The sequence below is a fragment of the Labrus bergylta genome, chromosome 13 (assembly GCF_963930695.1).
Source record: "Labrus bergylta chromosome 13, fLabBer1.1, whole genome shotgun sequence".
Lineage (NCBI taxonomy): Eukaryota > Metazoa > Chordata > Actinopteri > Labriformes > Labridae > Labrus > Labrus bergylta.
The window spans coordinates 6428150-6450567 of record NC_089207.1 but is presented as its reverse complement, the minus strand read 5'-3'; the positions used below and the strand labels follow the sequence as shown (position 1 = coordinate 6450567).

The 22418-nt window shown below is 41.5% G+C and overlaps 1 protein-coding gene across 1 annotated transcript; it reads right to left on the bottom strand.

The window, feature by feature from the left end:
• Nucleotides 1-30: 30 nt before the first annotated feature.
• Nucleotides 31-22316, bottom strand: sestd1 (SEC14 and spectrin domains 1). The gene is made up of 19 exons (XM_020633951.3): nt 22082-22316; nt 18446-18515; nt 18148-18256; nt 15976-16066; nt 15759-15872; nt 11564-11677; nt 11366-11460; nt 10992-11047; nt 9808-9879; nt 8356-8513; nt 5973-6095; nt 5539-5733; nt 5137-5251; nt 4837-5002; nt 4156-4237; nt 3940-4062; nt 3031-3222; nt 2681-2784; nt 31-2258 (listed from the first exon to the last, which is right to left on the bottom strand). The coding sequence occupies exons 2-19, from the start codon at nt 18513-18515 to the stop codon at nt 1964-1966; spliced, it is 2274 nt and encodes a 757-aa protein (XP_020489607.3). The 5' UTR covers nt 22082-22316; the 3' UTR covers nt 31-1963.
• Nucleotides 22317-22418: the final 102 nt, after the last annotated feature.

Here is a 22418-nt window from a genome sequence, read left to right as displayed (position 1 = left end):
TTCTCACGCAGAAAATCCACCCGCAGAAAGCAGCTTCAAAAGGCTTCTTTATTTAGAGGATGATTTCATTAAACAGAAGGGACAGAATGCAAGACACAGTATTTAGCGGTTATATGTAGAGCAGCAGGTATTGGTCATAAATGGCAACCACATACAGAGAGGTTCGTTCATAAAAACTTCAAATAAATACAAAAGCAACCTGTCCTGTTCAGATGGTGCCTTGTTGGCAAATGACCACCAGTCTGTGAACTGACCTGCATCCAGAAGCAAACGTTACCTCAGTTCCTGTTAGACCAGAGTAAGCGTCACACGTTTGTTGCACATCATCAAAGCATTTTTTTTTTAAATGGAGCAGAGGAACCTTGAAAGCTGCAAGAGCAATGGATCCATAAATGTACACGTGTCCCACATAATGCTTCATCTTCAAGCGCCCAAGCAGTGGGCTTCAAGTCAATTGAAATTAGAAAAACATTTTTGCTTAAAAATTCAGTCATCTTTCTTTAGTGCAATTCTTCAATTCTTGCATTTCTTCTTTGTCATTGCCGAAGTACAGAGCAACGACGTGTCAACCGATAAAGTGACAATTCTAAGAAAACTGTAAAAAGGGGGCTCTTGGGTTGTGAAATAAGGCTTCTCCGTTTATAGTCATGATACACATTTTGCCTCCATTACTCTCTTAACGGACAGTGACAGTTTGAAAGTGAAGCAGTGAGATAACCTGAGTTTGGAAAAACACAACAATGACATCGATGAGGCACCGGAGGGTCCGGACGACAAAAATTGATGCTGTATCATCAAAATATGTCATTCTGTAAAATACCTTTTAAAAAGGGGCCTAAAAAATAAAAAGGTAAGGTTGTTTGAAAGAAACCCCACCATGTTTGAAGATAAGACAACTTAATTTGGCATTTGGCATAAAAATTATAATTCAAGCCAATTCTTGAGCACACATATTTCATCTCTTGCAAAAAACTATTCCATTGTTTCTCTGAAATAGTTTGTTTTTCCAGTGATCAGGCTGCAAAAAAAAGAAAGAAATTTAATTTATATTTGTTTTTCTGCACTGTAGGCCTTCATTTTTGGTACTCGCTGACTGCTGTAATTTGGTTTGGTCAAATAAATGGGCAGGCACTGAAATTGTTAACCGTAGAATTGTGTATAAGATCACTTCAGGTAAGGTTTGTCACAGCTGGGCACTGGTCAGGCTGTAACTTATTAGTACTCTGTATGTTTTTTTTCAAACCGTAGAGTAACAAACAGGATGCTGAGGCCATGCAGTTATAACAGTGGTCATTTGCCATCAGCACATTTTAAAAAAGACGTTTGTATAAAGCAGGACGAACCCGGGCCTAGACTGTTTAAAAGCTGCCAATGACTCTTCAGGTTCAGTTGGAAAATGACATAAAAGAAAAGTAACAGAAAGTTGGATGAGGCACAGTTACCATGTCAGCACCAAGAAGACTCCACTCACTAAGGTAAGCAAATGGCATGCTGGGAACAATGAGGTGATGTTAGGCGTACATGAGGAGTATTCTTATATAAACAGATTTTGCTCGATTGATCATCTTCAACAGAGCATCCAGAGACGTTAATATTAGTAATTCCAGTAAATACTTCCAGTATTTTACATTTGTTATGCTGTTGGATCGCTTCATGGCAGAAAAACAGTTTTTCCAGCGCAAGCCGTGTTATAGCTTCCAAGAGTTTCTGCTGAACAGAGTGAAACATGGTGGAGCTATCTCATCCAACACGTTTAATCTTCTATCAGGAAGGGTAAGCAGTGAGGTTGATGGTGAATATAGTCCATATGTAAAGAAATACCATCACTACAGATGACTTTCTGCTGCAGTACGATAGAAGCAAAAAAATCAAAAGGGCATCCTTTGCTCAGGGAAAAAATATCAGCAGCCCTTCGCTAACGAGCTTCATTAAGGCGGCTCGGTTTAACGTCTTCAGCGATCCATTAGCAGTCCTGTGTAGCTCTCTCCAGGTCTTCAACCTGCTCACCCACCTCCCCTTCTTCCTCCTCATCTTGCTCCTCTTTTTCACTCAGTTCCTCTCCGATTACGTCTAACCGTGCCTCCTGTCCGTTATGTAGCCCCTCCTCCTCCTCCTCCTCCTCCTCCTCCTCATCGTCGTCATTATGAAGCCTCGCCTCCTGCAGCTGAAGCCGCCGCTCCTCCACCAGTAGGAGGCGCTCTCTGACACTCTCTGCTGCCGCCGCTGTGTCGCCGGGAGTCCCAAAGTACTGCTCGCTCCTGAAACGACAAATATTCAAGTCAGAAGTCTGAATCAAATCGGGTGTGTTTGTGTGTTCTTGCATATATTACAATGTGGGGACTAAGGCATTTTTAACACATTATGGGGACCGACTGCCAAGAGGGGACACTTAGTAATAAATCATCAATTTTAAAGGTAAACATTGTTATAATTAATATTTTTGTATTCATTTAAAAAGGGGGTCACTCAAATTCTCTTTTTTTGGCAATTGCAACTCTATTGGGCAGTTGATTCTGAAGAGGCAGACAGGATTCATGAGCATTACTTAAGCTCATTGTTTTGGTAGCAGGCCCCACAGATTCATCATTTTGGTTCACTTTTGCCTCATCAGATAGAGATTGTCATGCATGAAGAACATTTGGAGTTTGAGAGACTGGGAAATGTGTTTATTGGTGCGTACCCATCGGGGAAGATAATAGGCATAGTCAGTCTGTCCAGCAGCGTTTTCCCTGAAGAATCAACCTCATCCAGAGACTCTGCATCCACACATTCCTGCTGCAACACCTGAATGAATGAAAAATCCCACACCATGAAGGAAACTGTGACCTTTCAATGTGTGTATAGCTTCAACGGTGTGCATCCACAAGACATGTTTAAAGAAGTGGGCAACAAGTGTGCCGCACATGCCATTTTTAATTTCTGCCCATTATCAACTGTGATTATCAGCCTGAAAATATACAGATTATACTGTTGTCTCCACATCCACACCATCATATAACAGAGAGGAGTCTCTATCCGAGCCGGTCTCACCCTCTCAGCAGCAGCGTGAAAGCTCAGAGCCAGCTCCAGTCTCTGTTGTCTCTCCTCAGCGCTGACACTGAACTGTTTCCACACCCGGTTGAGTCTCGGAAGAGTGTCTCCTGATGATCGCGTTGTGCAGCGCAGAGACTGACAGAGGACCACGGTTGCCTGAAGCAGCTGGCGGCCGTAGTCATAGGTGCTCTAAACAAGACACAGACAGATAGAGGGATTTAATGTTATTGCCTGGTGCCTTTTTAAGGATAGTTTTCACATTTTAGTGCCATTAGATTCACAGTTTTTGCCAGAAGCAAGGCTCTAGGGATGTCAATGCAGGTCTGCCAATCCATCTCTTTGTTCAGAGTTAAATATCTTAAACACTTTGCATGGTGTGTTATACAATTTAGACATCTTTGTCCCCTTCTTAATTAATTATTTTGTTTTCAATTATCCTCTTGTTATAGTGTCCTCATCAGTATGATTGTATGATGATAAAATATGATTTATATAATACAAATTAAAAATCTATCCAATTAGCCTCAGCTGTAATTTATGTTAAGAGGTTTTAGAACATTTTCTCGTTCTCTTAAGTGAAAGATAAACATATGCCTGTTTAACATTAAAGTCTTGATCTTTTCACTTTGGGAATATTTATATAAAGTTGGAATGGATTTACAGGCAGTAAACACAACTCACTAGCATGGCAGCTGACAAGTTAATATTCTATTGGTAATAAAAGAAATTGACTTGCATGGTCTTTTAGCACATCTTGTCCCCCCCCCCCCAGAGGACCACTTTTAATTAAATGTTTAATATATTACATTTTGTATGTTGGTGTTTTACGGTCATTTCAAAGCACTACTTTAATAAGCTGCAATAAGTTTTTAATAAATAACATGAACCATCGATTGAATGACTCACCTGAGCAACGTCTACAAACTTCCTGTGTTTGTCCAACATGGTCCTGTTCTCCTGAGAGTCGTCACCCAGCCTGACGTGAGTCTTCAGCAGGGCGTCCATCAGCTCACCGAGCCACTCGACTGACTGAGAACACACAGACCATCGTCATTCAAACACCACGAGGACTGTTGCATGTTTTTTGTGTTTGTGAGTGTGTGTTGCGACTGTGTGTCCTACCTGTAAAGCATCTTCTTCACATTTGAACAGTTGTACCATTTGCAGCATCTTCAGCCTCCTCACGTCCACCATGTCTTCACACCTTTAACACACACACACACACACACACACACACACACACACACTGGTAAAGGCTAAATTCACTGGCCTAACTAAATGTGTTGCTGCCACTGCCCTTTAGGGGCTGCAGTGTTCATTACAGCACTGATTCTTAAATGTTTTAACAGTACTTCAGCTAAAAATAAAAATCTTTAAATGCAGGATCCTGTAGAAAATGAAGTTTATGATCTAAACTTCTGCATACTGGAAGTTGTTCATTTGATTATCCAACACATTGGCATCTTTAGCTGTGCATAACCACGAGTCACAAACAGAAAGGACAGAAAATGTTAGAATCTAACTTTTAGTTTTACAGGTTTTGAAGTGATTAATGACTTCAGACCTGCAGTTTCAAGGTTTTGTTAAACCAAGTTTAAATGCTTCAGTATTAAGTTGTATTGAGTTTTTCATCTAGCTAAACACCAACTCTTAAGACATTTCGGAGCTGAAGATAAAAAAAAAAATACCATCAGGAAAGTCTTCAGGGGCTAAAATGTAATAATTTATTAATTAAGTAGTAATTGCACACTTTCTCTTAAAACCTCCCTATCGTGTTTCTGTTGATACTTAAAGAGGAGTGACCTTTGCTTGCGCAGCTGCATCTCCTCCATCACACCCTGTATGTGCTGAGCGTTGTCCGGCTGTTCTCCAGCTGGACTCTCTGCTTCCTCCAGAGTCCACGCCGGCTGGCTGCACATCTGCTCCATCAACAGCGTGCCCTTCTGACGCAGAGAAGAAAGACCTGCCTCTGCACAGAAGGTAGATAAGGTTAATGTTAGACTTTTACTCCCCTCATCAGTTAATGTGTGTCTGCTTTAGTGATCTGACGTATATGCACTTCCTAAATTAATGACACAAAATGTATTCAATCAAAGCACAAACCAACAGCCTGTAGCTTCTCCTCCAATAGTTTTAGGTTTTGTTGAATTGACGCTCCGTCAGCTGGAGCCACGTCAGCACAGAGCATGCCCAGCAGACCATCCAGCTGCTGCGACAACTACAGAGAAATTGAAAATTTGTTTTTGTTTGTTTCTGAAAAGATCAACAGCTGATGCATCATTTAACTCTGGAAAAGTTGTTAAAATTCCTCTTTTTAGTGCACTGTCATCAGTTTTCTTTGAGGTAAACTAGGCTAGATGTGTCCTGGACCTACCTCAGTGATGGACACAGATGACACTTAAAAACTGCCATTGAGGTTTTTCTTTTAAACACAGGGCCTTTTCAAGTTTGCACATCAAAACACAGCTGATTCAGAGAGTGTGTGTTATTGTCTTTGTGTGTTACCTCCTGTGTGGTGGTGTGGAAACCCTGCGCTGCCTGCAGGACGTTCTGTCGGCCCTCCAGCTGAGCCGCCTGCCTGTAGCAGACGTCGCTCAGCTGCTGCTGCAGAGCTTTCAGCTCCAGCACTTCTTCCTCCTCACCAGCGCTGAGCAAAGCAGCGATCTGCTGGTTCAACTCCACATACACCGCAAACCACTCCTGCATACACAAACACACACACACACAGAGAATCAGTTGTATCCTCAAATGACCACAAAAGGAAATAAAAATGGCAACGCTGCAATCGTCTTCTGACCTTTTCAGTAAAGATTTGGACAACAGAGTCTAAGAATCAAAGGAATAAAACTCCCCTCTCTATGTTACCCCACATATGATTCATCAGTTTGTCTTTAAATGATCACGTGTTACTGTATATGCACGTGAGGGCGTTCCCTTACGCTGTGCTGGCTCTCGATCTCCTCGTGTTTCTGCTGCAGAGCCTGAGCCGCTCGCATCGAGTCCCCAATCTCCTGATGAGTCTTCAACAGCTCTGAGCCAGGACCCTGCAGCCAGGTGACCACCTGAGACAGACAAGAAAAAGCAAAACACGGGCTTCACAATCTGAAATAGAGGAAGAAATGGGAGGCAGTGGTTCCAGACATAAGAGTTAAAGTGTCAGATTATTTTTCCCTCCTTTTAAATTTGAGCACGTGGTCCCGATTGGATGGACAAAAAAACTTGGTAGAAGCATAATTATAAAAGATGAACAAAAGAGGAACAAATGTTAAGCACATATTCAAACAGAAGAAATATTTGCTGTTCTAATAAAAACACAAGATGAAGTTATCTAATGTTGCTATCCACATTTGAGAGGCTAGCTTAATTGACTCACTCAATTACAAACCTGAAGAAAAAATTAAGGCTGCTTAAGTCTGTTGTCCTCTGTAGCTATTTGTATGTGCAAATTGTGGATTGATGTATTTACCTCCACATGTATATTGTTTAAATCTATAATCAGTGAGGTAATCAGCCCTTATACATGCACCCTATGACCTCAGGCTATAATAAACTTTAACTGATCTTTGAATCCCCAGGTGAATTTTAAGTCAATAAGTGACAAATGAAGACATCCTCTGTGAATAGACTCCTCAGAGATGATATTATATTTGTTTTGTTTCAGTCTCTGAGTTGCAGTTCTGCAGAGCAGCCAACAGGGGGCTCTCAGGCTCTACTTAACAAGCCGTTTCAAAAGTGACAAGAACTTTAGAGACAATTTTTCTTTGAAGGTCACTGTTAACAAATGTTTTTCAATATAAAAAGTTGTTTTTATTACTGTTCTCTGTTTGGGTTTTAATGGGCTATGTAGTTGTTGACACATTTTTATGACCCTTTTTTTAACATGTTATAGTAAAGCCATCTGAGACAGAAAAAGTCAAATTGGAAACAGTCGAGGGCGAGGCACATGAGTGGTGGCTATTTAATGAGATCATGCAGAACATATAAAAGAATACTTGAATTAATTAATGAGCCTTCTAAAAAGGGACTTTCAGGTTTTCCTGTTTTTTTTTTTTATGAAGAGGGCAGAGAATAAAGAAAGATTGTAAAAGTTTGATTAAATTAAATCAGCAGAGACAAAGATATCCGACTCTTACTTAAGAAACTAAACCCCTGGATGCTACATTTCAAACTTAATTTCTCTTTTTTCAGAATCCTGTTTGCCTTGTAAAAGCCCACATCACTCAAACTGCACTGCCAAAGTTTGTAAAAAAAAAGAAAAGAAAAAAGAAGTGTTGAAAAGAAATGTTCAAAATGACATTCCTGGATCAGGGGATAAATTAATTTATTTCATTATCAACTTAGCTCCATATAAAGAATCTTACCACCCTTCAATGCTTCAATTAGACTGACAAGATCAGAAATGTTTTAAGTTTGTACCTGAATTTTTTTTTTAATGTTGTTTTTGCCTTACTCGTTTTATTTGGTCACACAATGTTTTTTTCCCCCCACAATATTTAAGATGTTAATTAAACTGTGCCTTGTTTGGTAGAAAGTCTTTTACAAAACAGACTCATATACAGTGGTAGTTATTTTTATCATTATTACTTTCATATAACACATTATAGGGTGAGAACATCTGGAGGAATCTTCCCAGTTGTGTGTGTCGGTGTCATGATTTAATTGTGTTTACCAGGTCAGTGACGCTACAAAGAGCGAACACAAATACCCACACAGTTCGATCCAGAACTAGGCCAACACCCCCCGCCACCTCAAAATCCTCCAGGCTATCGACCGACATGGTGAGTTACCATGGAAACCCCAGGCTCGTCTCCAAGACGGTGGCATTCCCCAACAGCCCCTGCGGCTGAAGGAACTGCACTGAACACAGTAGAGTCTACTTCTAATGAAGCGGCTCAATGACTCACTGTTTCTGAGGGTCAAAGGTCGAAGATGTTAAAGGAATCAGGGCAGGAGACTTTTAAGATTAATTAGGTTAATACCATCGCATGATTTCTACAAGGAGCTATGAGAGCGTCTGTTTGGACATGTATAGTTTGAAAAGGCATACAACAAGCTGTGAACATACACGACTTAAAGTATATTTCGACATCCAACGGACGCGGGAGTCATATAAGAACATAGAGAGCTTTAAAAATGGCATGGCAAAAAAAAAAGGAAGTCATGATTTTAATAAAGATTATTTCCAAATGCTTACACCAAATATACTTCCCAAACTGCATGTGAACACATTTAAGTTCAATTTTCCACATACCTTCATATAAACAGATGGAGACAAAGGTTATGTGTGTGTGATTTTTTGTTTGCTGTGTGATCATGTGTTACCTGCATGACCTTGGCGTGGATTTCGTCAAGCTGTGTGCGTTTGTTCCTCTGTCTGCAGAGCTCCTGGTATTTGGTGTACTGCTCCCTGAGTGAGTCCAGAAGCTTCATCACCTGAGGCTGAGCCAGCAGCTCCTCCTCCATGGGACACCAGGCTGGACCTTTAGAGCCAAAAAAAAAAAAATCAGAGGGAGGTCAGGTACGAGAACTTTGGTGTCATAGAAGTCCACTGTGATCTGAACGTTGTACTAGTACCATGCATAGGTAATAACCTCCCCACAATACTCCGGCAACACTGAAGAAACTGAATAAATATACTGGTACATTTCTTCTTGATGAGTATTCTTGAAAAACTATTTCTCTCAAGTGTTTGTAGAAGCATTTCTGTAGTCATTTAAATGTCCTTCACTTGTTTATCTAATGGGAATCATACACTACAAGGACAAAGTGTGTTGACATCATAAATTGTGGTTATGTGCATAGTTCAACATGCCCATAAACATTAATCTGCTGCTGCAAAAGCCTCTCTTCTGCTTTAAGGCTTTTCAGTAGATTTTGGAACGTGGCTGCAGGGATTTGCTCTCATTCAGCCAAATCAGTATTAGTGATGTTTAACACTGATGTAGTCTGATACTTTAAGTCTGGCTCACAATCATCGTTCCAGTTCATCTTAAGTGTTGAGCGGGGTCAGGTTAAGTTCATGGATCAGGCAGGTCAAGCTCTTCTCACCCAAAAGTGGGATAACCACAACAAGTTGATTAAGATGTTGTTTTTTCTAACTTTTTTTTTTTAAACACCTAAAAAGTTATATATTCATTTTGGATTATCCATTCACAATATTTACACAGCAGCATTTTCCCTCTGAAGACAGTGTGAAAGCTCAAATTCTGACATGTAAGGCTTATTTCATTCCAACACAGTTCTGTTATGAATTCTTTGCTTGTACACTTATTTCACTTTCCACTTAGTCGGGGGAAAAAAGGCTTTTAGGATAAACACTAAATGATTAGTTTGGGAAACAGAGTGCTGTCTCATGGAACAAGTTTGGCTGGGGTTGCTTCAGTGCAAGCTTCCCAAAAATCCAATAAAGAGCTCGAAAGTCAATCGCATTAGCCTGAAGTGGGGAAAACCCTCACCATTGGCTTTGCTGGTTTGTTTTTGTCCAGTAAGTTTTCAATGTTGCTGAGCTTGGTGAAGAAACAGGAGAACAGAGAGGCCTTATAAGAGGCCTGAGTCACTCTGTATTGTGTCCTCTTACTCCACTTCACACTTTAGTGACATGTGTAGTACTCTTGAATGTCTGAATGGCTGCATTCAACTGTTCATCTCCAACAATAGCTACAAAAATAATACAGATAACATTCATTTATTCCTTTTTTCTATCAGATGTCCATCAATCTGCTTGAGCTTTAGGTGCGCAGTTACAGCTAGTTTAACCGACAGCTGCTTCCTCACCTCCCTTTCCTTCTCCTCCTCCCTCCGAGCCGTTAAAACGACGCTGCTGCAGCTCCGACAGCAGCTCATGACCTGCAGAGAGAGAGAGAGAGAGAGAGAGAGAGAGAGAGAGAGAGAGAGAGAGACAGAAGGGTTGGATGATGTTTAACACCCTGTTATAAGAGCATCTGAAACAATAACAAACCAGTGTGTGCGTACTCGATGTTACATTTTGAAAGGAGTCGGTGGAGGGAGGAGGGTGGTACCGCAAACAAAGACTCCTTTCACCTCTGCCCGACACCCAGACACAGGCTGCTCAGTACAGTTAACACAGCCGTCCATCATTCATCCAGTCTTAGCGTTTATTTAGCTCCAGGTCTTAGTGGCAGCAGACTGAGTACCTAAGAGCTTCTTTTTTTTTTTTTTTTGCAGGTAAGGCTGAGCAGAGACATACGAGTCTGGCTCCTTGGATCCTTAGTTACATCTTTAAAATCACTACCCAGAGCTCAAAACCACAAATGAAACACAAGTAAAACACAGATCAGTGCTTGTGCACACGGTAAACAAGCAAGCAAGTTAAAAATAGGGTGTTGGTGGAGCTATAATTTTAACTGTTAGCTCTTTTTTTTCCCATTTCTTTGGCACTGCACTGCAAGAGGACCAGAAATCCTTAAACCCAAGAAGAATCACATTAACACAGTAAATCCAGCAGATCAGATGTTCTTAATGTTTTAGGTGTTTCCTAAAACAATGGCCATGCGCATAATCCCTGCTCTTTGTGTCCTCATTTTCTGTAAAAATGTATCCAAAAATGTTTCTTAAGACAATCATCTGTAGAAGGAAACGCTTGCGATTCAGCGACTCAACAAATGGAGGTTGGAGCTCTCAAGAGAAGCTTAGACGTACAAAATATAAGTCAGTGAACTTCTTCTTTCAGACAGGATCTAAAGAAAGTACTGGAGCACAGGAATCACTTAAAGCAAATTCTATGTAGGTGCAAAGACACTGCGTCTGCCTCAATCGTCAGTCTGTGTTGGACAAATCAAGTGATTCCTTTCACAGTTACAGCCTTCAAAGTTTAAATTAACTCGCCAAGTTTCCCGGTTGCACTGAAGTGCAGGAACAGCATCTACAAAATGGGACCGTGACATCAACTCACCACACAGCATTTGATAGAGGCTTAAATGTGGAGAGGTGATATTTACCGGTCTGCAGGACAGTTTCAGGGTCGAACGATGGCAACAGGGCACAGTCAGCTGACCTGCAGAGGAAAGACAGACACACGTTAGCTTTGAGGATTTTTGTAAGAGTAAGACCATTCCCAAAAAAAAGGTGGAAAGCAAAATGTAAAGATTTTACGCTGGCTAGATAAAGCCAACATTTGCTTTTCCTTTCACAGACTGATTAATGTTAACAAGCTGACGGTGCAACCATTTTTTACAGCGTTGGATTTTAACCTAGCTAGCTGACTCGGCTTATGGATTGGCATTTTATTACCAGCATTAAATTCTATAATATATGATGTGTTTTTTCAGGAAACTGAATGTACGAATTTGTGTGTGATATGTGTGCCGCCTACTTTTCCTTTTCCACCGAGCTGCTCTTATCACTCTCGTTGATAACCGACAGCTCGTCCAGCAGAGACGTCGACTCCTTCGTGAACTTCTCAAAAACCTGCAACAAATGACACATCAAACATGAACGTCCTCATACCTGATCGGGCCAAATCACCACAGATTTTTAAACTATCTAAAAAAAAAAAAAAAATGAATCTCACCAGTCTCTTGCTAAGCCAATCACTGTGGTCGTAATCCAGACTTCCACCAAAATCATCAGTCAGCTGACAGGGTTCAATGTAACGAGTCAGCTTATTGGCCGATACCAGGATGACCTGAAAGGAAGCACAGACACAGACGTACAAAGAAAACATTATTAGACCGTACAATAATAAACGCTTTCATTTTGTAGTGAGGTGATTCGCTTCAGCAGAGTTCATCTACAGGTCAAATATTCGCCGCCACTGATTGAAACTGTTGGTGAACCGATTGATTTGACAGAATTTATGAAGGGGAAATACAATTTTCAAATGACCTTGTGTTTGTTTCATGATGTTGAACGATGTAATTTTAGATACATGAAAAAAAAATCCAGACTCAGTTGCCCATCAACTAGTAACCCGTTAAACGGAGGAGCTCAGCTAACTCATTTTAACATGAGAAACAATATTAAACAATAACATTGCATATTGCAAAAAAGCTAAGTTTAAGGAAACTGAAATTATAAGCACAGATGACAGCTCTGACATTTAAAAACTACAAGATGCATGTGTAATCCAAATCAAGAATAATAAAAAAAAGGCATTCTCATTAGCTGACTCATCCCTTTCACTTGTTTTTCATTCAAAGTTCATCTCAGCTATTTGTCCTGAACGGCTGAACACTCAGTGCTAGGAGTTTTGAATAATTGGATTATTTCAGCCTCGTGTTAAAAACTCATTATGACTTTATTTGCAGCATGAATTGCTCCCACACATCTGTTCTGTCCTCTCAGTAATACAATGACTCATTTCCTACTGGAGTTATTATGTCAAACTAATAAAACGCTGTTAATTACTTCAGAACATAATGGGCCAGTTGAGATCCTTTGTGCAATAAATAATAGGTTTCTTGGATGAGCTAAGAGGAGCCTCGACAGGCAAACAAAAAAGAAGTCCATGTGAAGACGAGGCTCAGCCTCAGACCCATTAAATCTCAATCCCTGCTATTTGTTGACTCAGTATTTGAGGGAGGGCATAATCATAGTCTACACAGTCCAACAGCTCAGGAAAGTTCCTAACTTTAAGAATGACCTGGAGGCCTTTAAAAGGCATCATGATGATAGGTTTTCAAATCCACTAAATGCTGCTCTACTGTCAGAAACTCTGGAGCTGCCTTTAAGGAAGGACGGAGAAAAATGACGACACATAACTACTTGCTGCTGCAGCAACATTTGAAGCAACACACCATTCAGCCATTAATGAAAACAAATGATCAACATGACTGACAGGAGACACGGCTCACCATGCTAGTAACTCAGTCTTTGCTGTTCTTGGTTATACATCATCCTATAACATGCATGCAGCAGAGTTATAGCACACGGGGAGAAGAAGCAAAGACTGTAGTCTCACTGCAGCAGGCCACGCTCAACTAGTGGTTCAAGGTCCAAGAAAAGTATTCAGACAACAGATATGACTTTTTTATTTTGACTATCTCAGTCTGGGTTTTATAAAGACTCACTGAAGTGAGCGTTGAGGAGTCAGACGATATGAAATGGCAAAATGCTTCCAGATTCTCTGTCTTCTTACTGAGAACATTCAAGTCATAAGTCAAAGTTATGACCATAACTTAAGGCCAGTTTTGGAGTATTTTTATACACAAGTGCTGATAACAGAGAATCTCAACCAAACTGTGTTCCAGGATCACAAGACAAACCTCTCCTGCAGCTTTTCAAAGATCCTCTTAAATCTGAGTGTTCAGTGTTCACAAGTAGCATGTGAGTTTATCTGAGGTTTTATGAAACACAAGGGAAGTTTTATTATATTTCTTTACCTACTTAAAGTTACTGCTGAAGGTCCTATCCGCTCACATAGTCTGATCAGTTAATAATTCTCATAGAAGAAGTGTATGTGAGTGACATGCTGCAGGGCTGGGGCAACTCTGTCCTCCAGTTGTCCCCGCAGCAGATGATGACAGAGAAACTAGACTCAACTCTCTGTGTGTTTATTTTAAAAGTCAGGTCAGACTTCGGAGCAGCTGCAAGGCACACACCCTACTGCGACCTCCACACACAATCTCCATAGTTAAGATGAGTCGCATTTTAACACCGGGCGCTGGAATCCCCCTCCCAGCAGCTGTGTGTGTTCAGCCTGCATATGTAACAAAATAACAAAAAAAAAAAAAGAAGATGGGCACCCTTTGAAGGTTAAAAAGAAACACACACACGCAATCCTAGAAGTCCATTCAACAAAGAATCCCCAAACGTTTCTCCAATCTAAATCTAGTCAATATTTAAATCTAAAAACTTAGATTTTCATGACAAACTCTTAAATGTCGGACTGTCCTTGAACCCACCAGCAAGGACAGTTCTCCTGAAAGTTTCTGCCCTCAGCACACAATCGTAAATCCAATTTAACTAGGAAAAAAAAAAAAAATCATCTTATTGTTGACCGTGATTGGATTATCTATCTGCAGCAACTTTCAACAGAGCCACGAACTTGATTCCGTTACCATGGCAACAATCGTAGAGCCAACATGGCTGCTGAAATCTGGGTCACAGCGACTACTGATCTCTGCCGGTAAAACCATCTGTTATAATAGAGAATGGGGCTGGCCAGAAGATTGTACGCCCATACCAAAGTCACACACACACTCACACACACACACACACACACACACACACACACACACACACACACACACACGCACACACACGCACACACGCACACACACCTTCATCCCTGGCTCAGGCTTCCAGCAGGACTCCGGACAGTGGATGATGCAGACGTTTCTTATAACAGACTATCTTTGTCTTATATAACATTACAACACAATTGGAAAGTGTGTCTACGTTTGACCATATTTTGGACCCAACTTGCCTCGTCAAGAGCAAAAATAGAAAACACAGGCGGCCTGTTTTTCTTTGAGGGTATTTCAAAACTTTAAAACCAAAATTGGTGGTTCACAGTGTTCCTCCTCCTCCTCCTCCTCCTCCTCCTCCTCTCTATGATGGAGGGTTCTCCCCCCTGGCCTGAAGTGCAGCAACACATTTTTTCCATCGAACGTGGAGAACAAAAATGAAAAAAATGGCGATCAAACTTTTCCTCCCTCCATGAACAACGCATTCAGGTTACAACAACATCTGCTCCAGGATGTTTTTAATCATTACAGTAGTACTCTGAAAATGCTATATATATATATACACTATACAAAAGTTAGTTCTGACCATAGTCTTTATACAACATGGACGTACCATCAGTTATGATCAGTGACGTCAAACACTGGTTTCTGAGGAGGCATATGAAGCCAAACGATGGCGGTCGCCATATTGGGAATGCTATCTCTACCTAACATTCGATCAATCTAGAAAAAGGAAGAAAAGGAAGAAGAGCTAAAGCAGGTCTTAAGTCTCCGGAGGCCTGTTGCACCAGTTTAAATACTTTATTCAGTATCTTTGTTTTAGTGTTGATGATTTCTGAATCAAATAGCTTTTCAGTCGCCTCGCTGTTTTGTCAATCAAGGAGTGGGATAGCATCCAGGCAAGCTACATTACCCCACATGTACACCTGAATATCCCTCAGGGACTAATTATAGGATATAAAAGCAGCAGAGCCCTTTTTCATGGTCTGAAGTCAAACCTTTTAAGAATGAGTAGAAGACACCAGCCGTACGCTGACAATCTACTGCCGCATGACGGTGACATCACTGTCTGATCCTTGATGCCCATGATGTCCCTGCTGCTGGAGATAGCTCAGACAGGCGAGAATGAACACACATGCAGGTGTGATTCCCGTACAAGCTAACATAACAAACGCCCTTTGCAGTGAACCAGCGCTACGTCAGTCTGCAAACACCAGCCAGCAATCTGTCAACAACTGCTACAGAACATGAAGGAGGGAAGAAGGGAACAATGCACAAGAACACGGTAGAGATGTTGGATATTAAATTTAGGGAGAAGTTTTTCTGGACTGAAATGTACCTCGGCTTTACAACGGCTCTGCACCTCAACAAATACACAGAATTCTTTGGTCAAAGGAAAGAAAACATTCAGGAAACCTCTGTTATTGTCTGACCTTGAGTTCATGTTTGACAAAGACGAGTCCTTCTTAAGTTTCATACATGTTCAAAATCTGCACAATCCTCTAGTTCTTAAAACGTTTCAGTTGACTGGCGGTGCTTGGCAGAGATGTGGGCCGAATACCCTGAAGCAGCACTCACCTCGAAGCCCAGGCGGTCTTTCTCCTTCCAGAAACAGAAGTGTGTGACTTTCTTATCCCAGAATTCATCTGGCTTCACCACGCAGACCAGCGACACCTCAGCTGGAATCACATTCTGAAACAGGACGGATAGCATCAGCATCCTCCACTTTCAAATAAACTGACAAAGTAAAGCAGTCATGTTCGTCATTAAGGGGAATATCACGGTGTGTTTTTACCTGCAACATGAGCACCACAGTCTTCACAATGTTCCACTGAGACTTCCTCCCGTCCACGATGACGGTGAAACCCCGCGCCTTACACTTCTCACTAGAAGAGGGAGAGGAAGAATTTAATAAAACAAAAAGGAGGATTTCCAAAACAATAAAAACATGTTTTCTTCATGCATCTTTTGGTTTGCCCATTATAAACCATTTGCCCAAGTTTATTGCATTACTTCTTTCCAAAATCTGTTTGTAAATCAGGTTATGTGAGAACGCTGCTTCATAAGTATCCAAGTGGTGCATTCATGTTGGATTACACACTGTGTTCCAACAAATGAGGACTTTCCAGGATTCTAAGAACTTTGTTGCAATCAAACAAATCAGCCCAGTTTTCCACCAGTTTTAGACAAATATTGTTTCCAATGTGGGATCATGACTGGAGGCTGTCCAGTACACAATGGAAGTAAACAGTGGCAGCAAGATGACACAATGCTTTGATGACTTTGTTTTGATATTTACTTGAATCCCAGAGCATGAACAAACTGTGACAGGATGCAGAAAACTCAAACTTAATCGGTGTATAAGATGTTTTATATGCATAGCTTACAGAAGTTAAAGTAAACTTTGTGTAAAATCAGCTAAAAAGCTTTTACACGTCAGTACATCATCTTTAGAGACATGGATACATCTCTCATGTCAAATCAAATATAACCTGTTGTGTTTTGGTTCCAGCTGGAAGTCAACTTAACGGGTTCTAAACCATTTATTTTTTTATCAAAAAGCTCAGAACATTGAACATTTTGAAAATAAGGTGTTCACCCATGAACTGAACCTGTTCCGTGTTAGTGGAAGGAGGTTTCAGATTGATGCCTTTCTGTCAGAAGTTTACTTTCAAACGTACAGCTGCTTCAGAGCCAGCTCAAGTGTTGGATTTTGTTTTCTGAACATGAAGAGACTTTAAACCAGAAACCGCTGGTAGGTTTAATTTGAAGGGTTTATAATAAAGCTCAAGGTCATTCCAGCTTGGGTCTACTTTTGGTAATTCTGTTACTTCTATCAGGTAGTGGAAAAGCAAAACAAGATCCGCACACCAAGAAGCTCCCGTTTGAAGGATTTTATTAAGTGATGCTTCGAGCCAACATGCCACCTTAGACTGAGGAAGAGCATCTTGTTTTCCTTCCATAACTATTCATGTTTTTTGGATCCAGCACCCACTGAGGGATGTGTGTGACTTTGGGGATTTTTCACTTCTATCATGTATGACAACATCTAACACACCACATTGTTGCTGTGTTCTCGGGTCTCAGCATTTCTGTTGGTACGTTCAACTTCATTATCACCAATGTGAAAAGGACAAAGATAAGACCCCTAGTATAGTATGCCTACACCGACACATGTATCTTTTCACCGCATTAAAATACGGTTTCTGAATGAAAACTTAACACCAGCTTCTGTAGAGAATGAGGCGCTGTGGGTTGGTCGTTAATGTTGATGTTGTGCTGTCTAACCTGCGGGTATCCTCAACAGATTGTGTAAGGTGTTTTGGAGAAAATAAAATCCACGACGAGTGATAACGAGTTGAAAGCAGCTGCTGACATCTTCTTAACCGCAGTAATAAAACAGGGACTGGATTTTGTGTCAGGCTGCCAACACAATACTGCCGTTTGAACACATCATGAATCATTCAGTCCACTTCCAAGAGCCTGAAGGGAGACTGAGGAAAATATGTGACTGACAAACAAGCTTTAAAAAAAAATGTGGGATAAACATTGGGAAATCTACGCTTCGGTGTAAGTGCAGCCTTTAACAACGCAGGAACATCAATGGTATCTGGGTGAGATTTTCCCAACAGGACGAGAATGAGTTTGTTTCTATCTGGACTGGGAGGAATCATCTTAAGCGTCTGTGTTGCCTCAAATTTAGGCCAAAACGAAAAAGACCCAAGTTGTACAAGAACTGGAATCCTCCTTTAAGCCTTTTAGAGTAATGCTGCCGAACATGTTGGATTCACCAAAGCCAAGATACGAAGTGCAGATCCAGCAGCACCTCAGTGACGCGTCAACTCTAAAACATGTCAAAATGCGAGACTAAACAGTCTTCTGTTAGCGTAGCTGCTCACAGACACAAACCAGAGGGTCACCATTGTTGCTAATTCTGCTACCACTGCATGTGTGTGTGTGTGTGTACCTGGGGATGCTGAGCAGGTAGTCCAGTGTGGCGCTGAGCTCCTCCATGCTAGTCTGATCTGAGCTGAGAGGGATGGTCAGGATCAGACCACTGCGCCGGTCTTTACCCCCTAAAGAGAAGAAATAAGGTAGACATCTGATTTTTAAACTTCATTTTAAACAGAGATGTAATGACCTCAGACTGAGCAGACACATGTACAGATCATCATGTGTGTGTGTGTGTGTGTGTGTGTGTGTGTGTGTGTGTGTGTGTGTGTGTGTGTGTGTGTGTGTGTGTGTGTGTGTGTGTGCATTTTTACCTGACAGAAAAGCCAGCTTCTTCTTGAGTATGGGGAGGATGTTGGTGGCTTCCATATTAACGTTGGACATCTGCAAACACAGATATGTACACACAACATGTGAATAGGGTTAGGGTCATTTTTTTTTTTTTTAATATCAGTCGCTTGTCCACAGACACTAGAGACTCTAATCAACAGGTTAAGCTTATTCTCTGCAGATTCTGAAACTCGCTCAACTGGACTCATCATTCACTCGCCCGGAGTCTCAAACACCAGATAACAATCTGAGACAGTAGAGTCAGTCAGGCTCCAACACTAGCCCACAGGCTCAGACACAACTCTGTAGCCTCACTAGTCGCCAATTAGTTGCCAATTTCATATAATTGTTCATAGCCTTGCACACGTGCCCCAGAGGAGACACCAGTCTCTCAGACACTAGCCCTCATGTTTGAGATACTAGTTAGCCAATTTGCTCAGACCGTTGCTCACAACAGTCTAGAGTCTTCCGTCAACAGTTTCAGACACCAGTCCACAATCTCAGAATCTAGTCTTCTACAGTTTAAAGATTAGCCGGCAGATTATAAACTAGGTCCGAGGTCCAGGTCAAATCTTTAGCCCACCTTAACAGACACATGAACATTAACATTAGGGCCACAGGTTCAGACTCTAGTACACGGTTCAGAAACTAAACCACAGGTGCAGACAGTAGCTCACAGCTTCAGCCTACAGGCCATTGGTTCTGAAGTGAGCCAAATAGTCCCTTGGCTCAGACACTAGCCCACCGGTTCAGGCAGTTTGCCTACAGACTCATGGCCAGTGTGACCGCGCCCTGAGTCACAAGTCCAAAAATTGTCGTGAAAAGGCTTAGACTCTTTCCAACAGGTTCAGGCACTAGCCAAAAGGGTCAAAAGCAAGCCCAAATGTTCAGACACTAGCCCACAGGTTCAGAGGCTGCAGCCCTCAAGCAGGCGGCTCAGGTTAGAGTCCAACCTGTGGCTTCTTTCCCGCACGTCATTCCCCTCTCTCTCTCTTTCTCTCCCTGGTTTTCTCTCTCCACTGACCTATCAACATGAAAAGGCATAAAAGCCCCAAAATAAAAAAAAACATATGAAGAAAAATGAAAGAAACTAGCCCACAGTTGCCCAAATTCTCAGACAGTAGTCCAAATGCTGAGATAATAGCCCACAAGCTCACACACTGGCCATCAGGATCAAATCTGGTCCACCGGTTTAGACTCCACTGCATCTGATCACCATGATAAGATTTAGAAGAAGAAATAATTAATCCCAGAGGGGAAACTCATGTTTTTCCACTCTATTATTGAGCAACACACACACACGCACAAACAGGATCCTACAGACATGCAATAATGGAGAGATGTGAGAGTGAGGGGCCGCACTTTAAAGAGGGACCGAGCAGTTTGGGGTTTGGAGCCTTGGCACTGCTCGGGAAGTTAACTGGCACCTCTTCTACAGCACCCATGTCCTAAATTCAATACTTTGTTTTAGCACCGGGACTTGAACTGGCAAACCTTCTGGTTTCCCAACCCCCATGCCAACAGGCTGGGTCACTGCCGCCCCATCTTAGTCCACAGCTCGAGTCCTAAGGAACAGATACTATCCTACAGGTTCAGACTCCAGTCCACAGCCTCAAGCCTTCGTCCTCAACCACTGATAATTGTCTTCTACACCACAAACAGTTGCCCATAGCTTCACACAATGTTCCATACAGTCCTATAGGAACAGATACAAGCCAATAATCTCAGACACTTGTCCATATCATCAGGCAACAGCCCAGAGGTTCACCTTTCAATCCTTTAACTCGGACAATAGCCCACATGTTTGGGCATTAGTGTTCCCCAGACTCAGACCCGGTGCCTCTGCTCAGACATCAGTCAGCAGCCTTCAACACTTGGCAACAATCTAAAACACTCGCTAACAGTTACAAAATGCTATCCCCAAGCCTGTAAACCCGAGGTCATGTGTCCAGACCCATTCATCATTTTTTTTTTTTAAAGCCTACACAGTCCAAAAGCCCAGACTCTGCTACACAGGCTCAAGAACTGACACGGCCTCAAAAGGCCAGGTCACATCCCCAGATACTAGACCGCAGGCTCAGAGGCTAGACCACAAGCTCCTTGTAGACCGACACTATACATTATGTATAACCTGTCACTGATCATGGGTCAGAGAAAGTGTAAGCAAGATCTCTGTATGAATATCATAGAATTAATGACATATTATCAAAAACACTATGACAGTCATATAACTAGATAAAAAGTGCTCTATTAAACATCAGGGACTCTTAAACAGCCACATTAGAAGCTCCTGCTTGTATTATAGGAGTATACTACAGATAGAAAGTGATTTTCCATAAGGGTTGACCCTCAGCTGGCATGTCTCCCAGCAGATTCACATCTGTTTGTGGTTCCCTGTCTGTTTCATTAATGCATTAGAGTATTTAAAGCGTTCAGTGTGTGAATCTGAGAGGAGACATTTATTTCATTAAATTGTAATTTTAGTAAAACAGACAACAGATGGACTGGTTATGAAACTATATGTTAGATGCAGCCCTATTTTGGATTGCGGGTGAAATCTGACTAAAACAAAAACCTGTCCTTTTTTCCTCTGGTGTTGATGTTGATACAGATGTTGGCGACAATATAACCCTGACACACTTTGGTATGATAGGCTTACATGACTTGTGATGGAGGATTTGGCACGATCCCTTTATTTAGGCTTAAATTTGAAATGAGTCCACGGCCTCTAGTTTTATATAATTTTTTTTACCCAAATCCTTCTTTGAACACTGGAAACAAGTTTAACCAACCATCATTTTATCAAGAGGGATGTTGTCGTACGTTAAACAATAAATACTGTCTTTTTCAAAAAGAAAGAAATGTTTCTTCTTTGTGTTTGGATTTAAGTGAGTTACAGGATGTCTTCAGATGTCTGACGGCATATATGTTTTTATAAATTAAAACCAAAGAAAATCAGAAAGCAAATGATTAATGTTATTAAGTTAGAACATTAGAGCTAAACTATTATTAAATAATGACTTTTTTTTGGACACAAAACTTTAACTTAAGTTGTTATTTGTCTTTGTTTTGAAATTTCCCAGTTGATGAGATACAGAAGGTAGGTATAAAAGTAGTTTTTAAGCATTTAAACTACTTGTGTTAGACTATTCTACTAAAGTATGTTTCAAATAATAAGATCATGTTTAACTTTGTTTTTATTATTATTATTATTATTATTATTATTATTATTATTATTAGAGCTGGTAGTTATAGCAGTGGAGGCAGTCAGCAGTTTGATAGAGGACACTGAGTGTAGTTACTGCAGCACCAGTCGGTCGGTCCTGCTGCAGGGCTTCATCTTCATCATCGTCCTCCTCTTCCTCCTCCTCTCCTCAGCCTGCCTGCGGCCTGGCTGCAGCTGCAGCTACAGGACGGCCCGGCCCGGCTCGGTTTGTTTCGGCTTGGTTCGGCTTGGTTCGGCTCGGCCCACAGACACAATGACCTACATTCAGCAGCTGCGGGCTGCGGGCTGCGGCGGCTGCGGTTTCTAACCTCCGTCACCTCAGCCTCCACCCTCTCTGTGTCGACTGGCCTGAAATCAATCAGCAGTAAGTATTGATGAGGCGGATTTTTCTTACCTTTCACTCAAATCTGCAGCATTATACTGTCCCGGGTTTTTTTTTCCTCCCTGTCCTCCTCCTTTTATCCTCCGTCTCTCCCCTCCTCCTCCTCCTCCTCCTCCTCCTCTGCAGCTCCTCTTCTTCGTTTGTCTTCGAGGCTGATTTTAACAGCAGATGTTTGATCTGTTCCCCGTTAAAAAACCTCCAGACATCTCAGTTTGTTATCCGTCCGTTTTGAACAACAGTGGAGGCACACAGCAGCCAGGCGTTGGGATCTCGCTGGTCTGCGCAGCCGCAGTGAAGCCGAATCAATGAATTCAACATCCGGTAGAATGACATTCAGAATAAGAGCCTG

What these genes read in the sequence shown, in the direction of transcription:
- sestd1 (XM_020633951.3), bottom strand. Translation starts at nt 18,515, where the DNA reads ATGTCCAACGTTAATATGGAAGCCACCAACATCCTCCCCATACTCAAG. An exon ending in ATTGGCTTAGCAAGAGACTG is followed by an intron (nt 11,461 to 11,563) that starts GTGAGATTCATT and finishes CATTTGTTGCAG; the next exon opens with GTTTTTGAGAAGTTCACGAA. An exon ending in CCTATTATCTTCCCCGATGG is followed by an intron (nt 2,259 to 2,680) that starts GTACGCACCAAT and finishes TTGTCGTTTCAG; the next exon opens with GAGCGAGCAGTACTTTGGGA.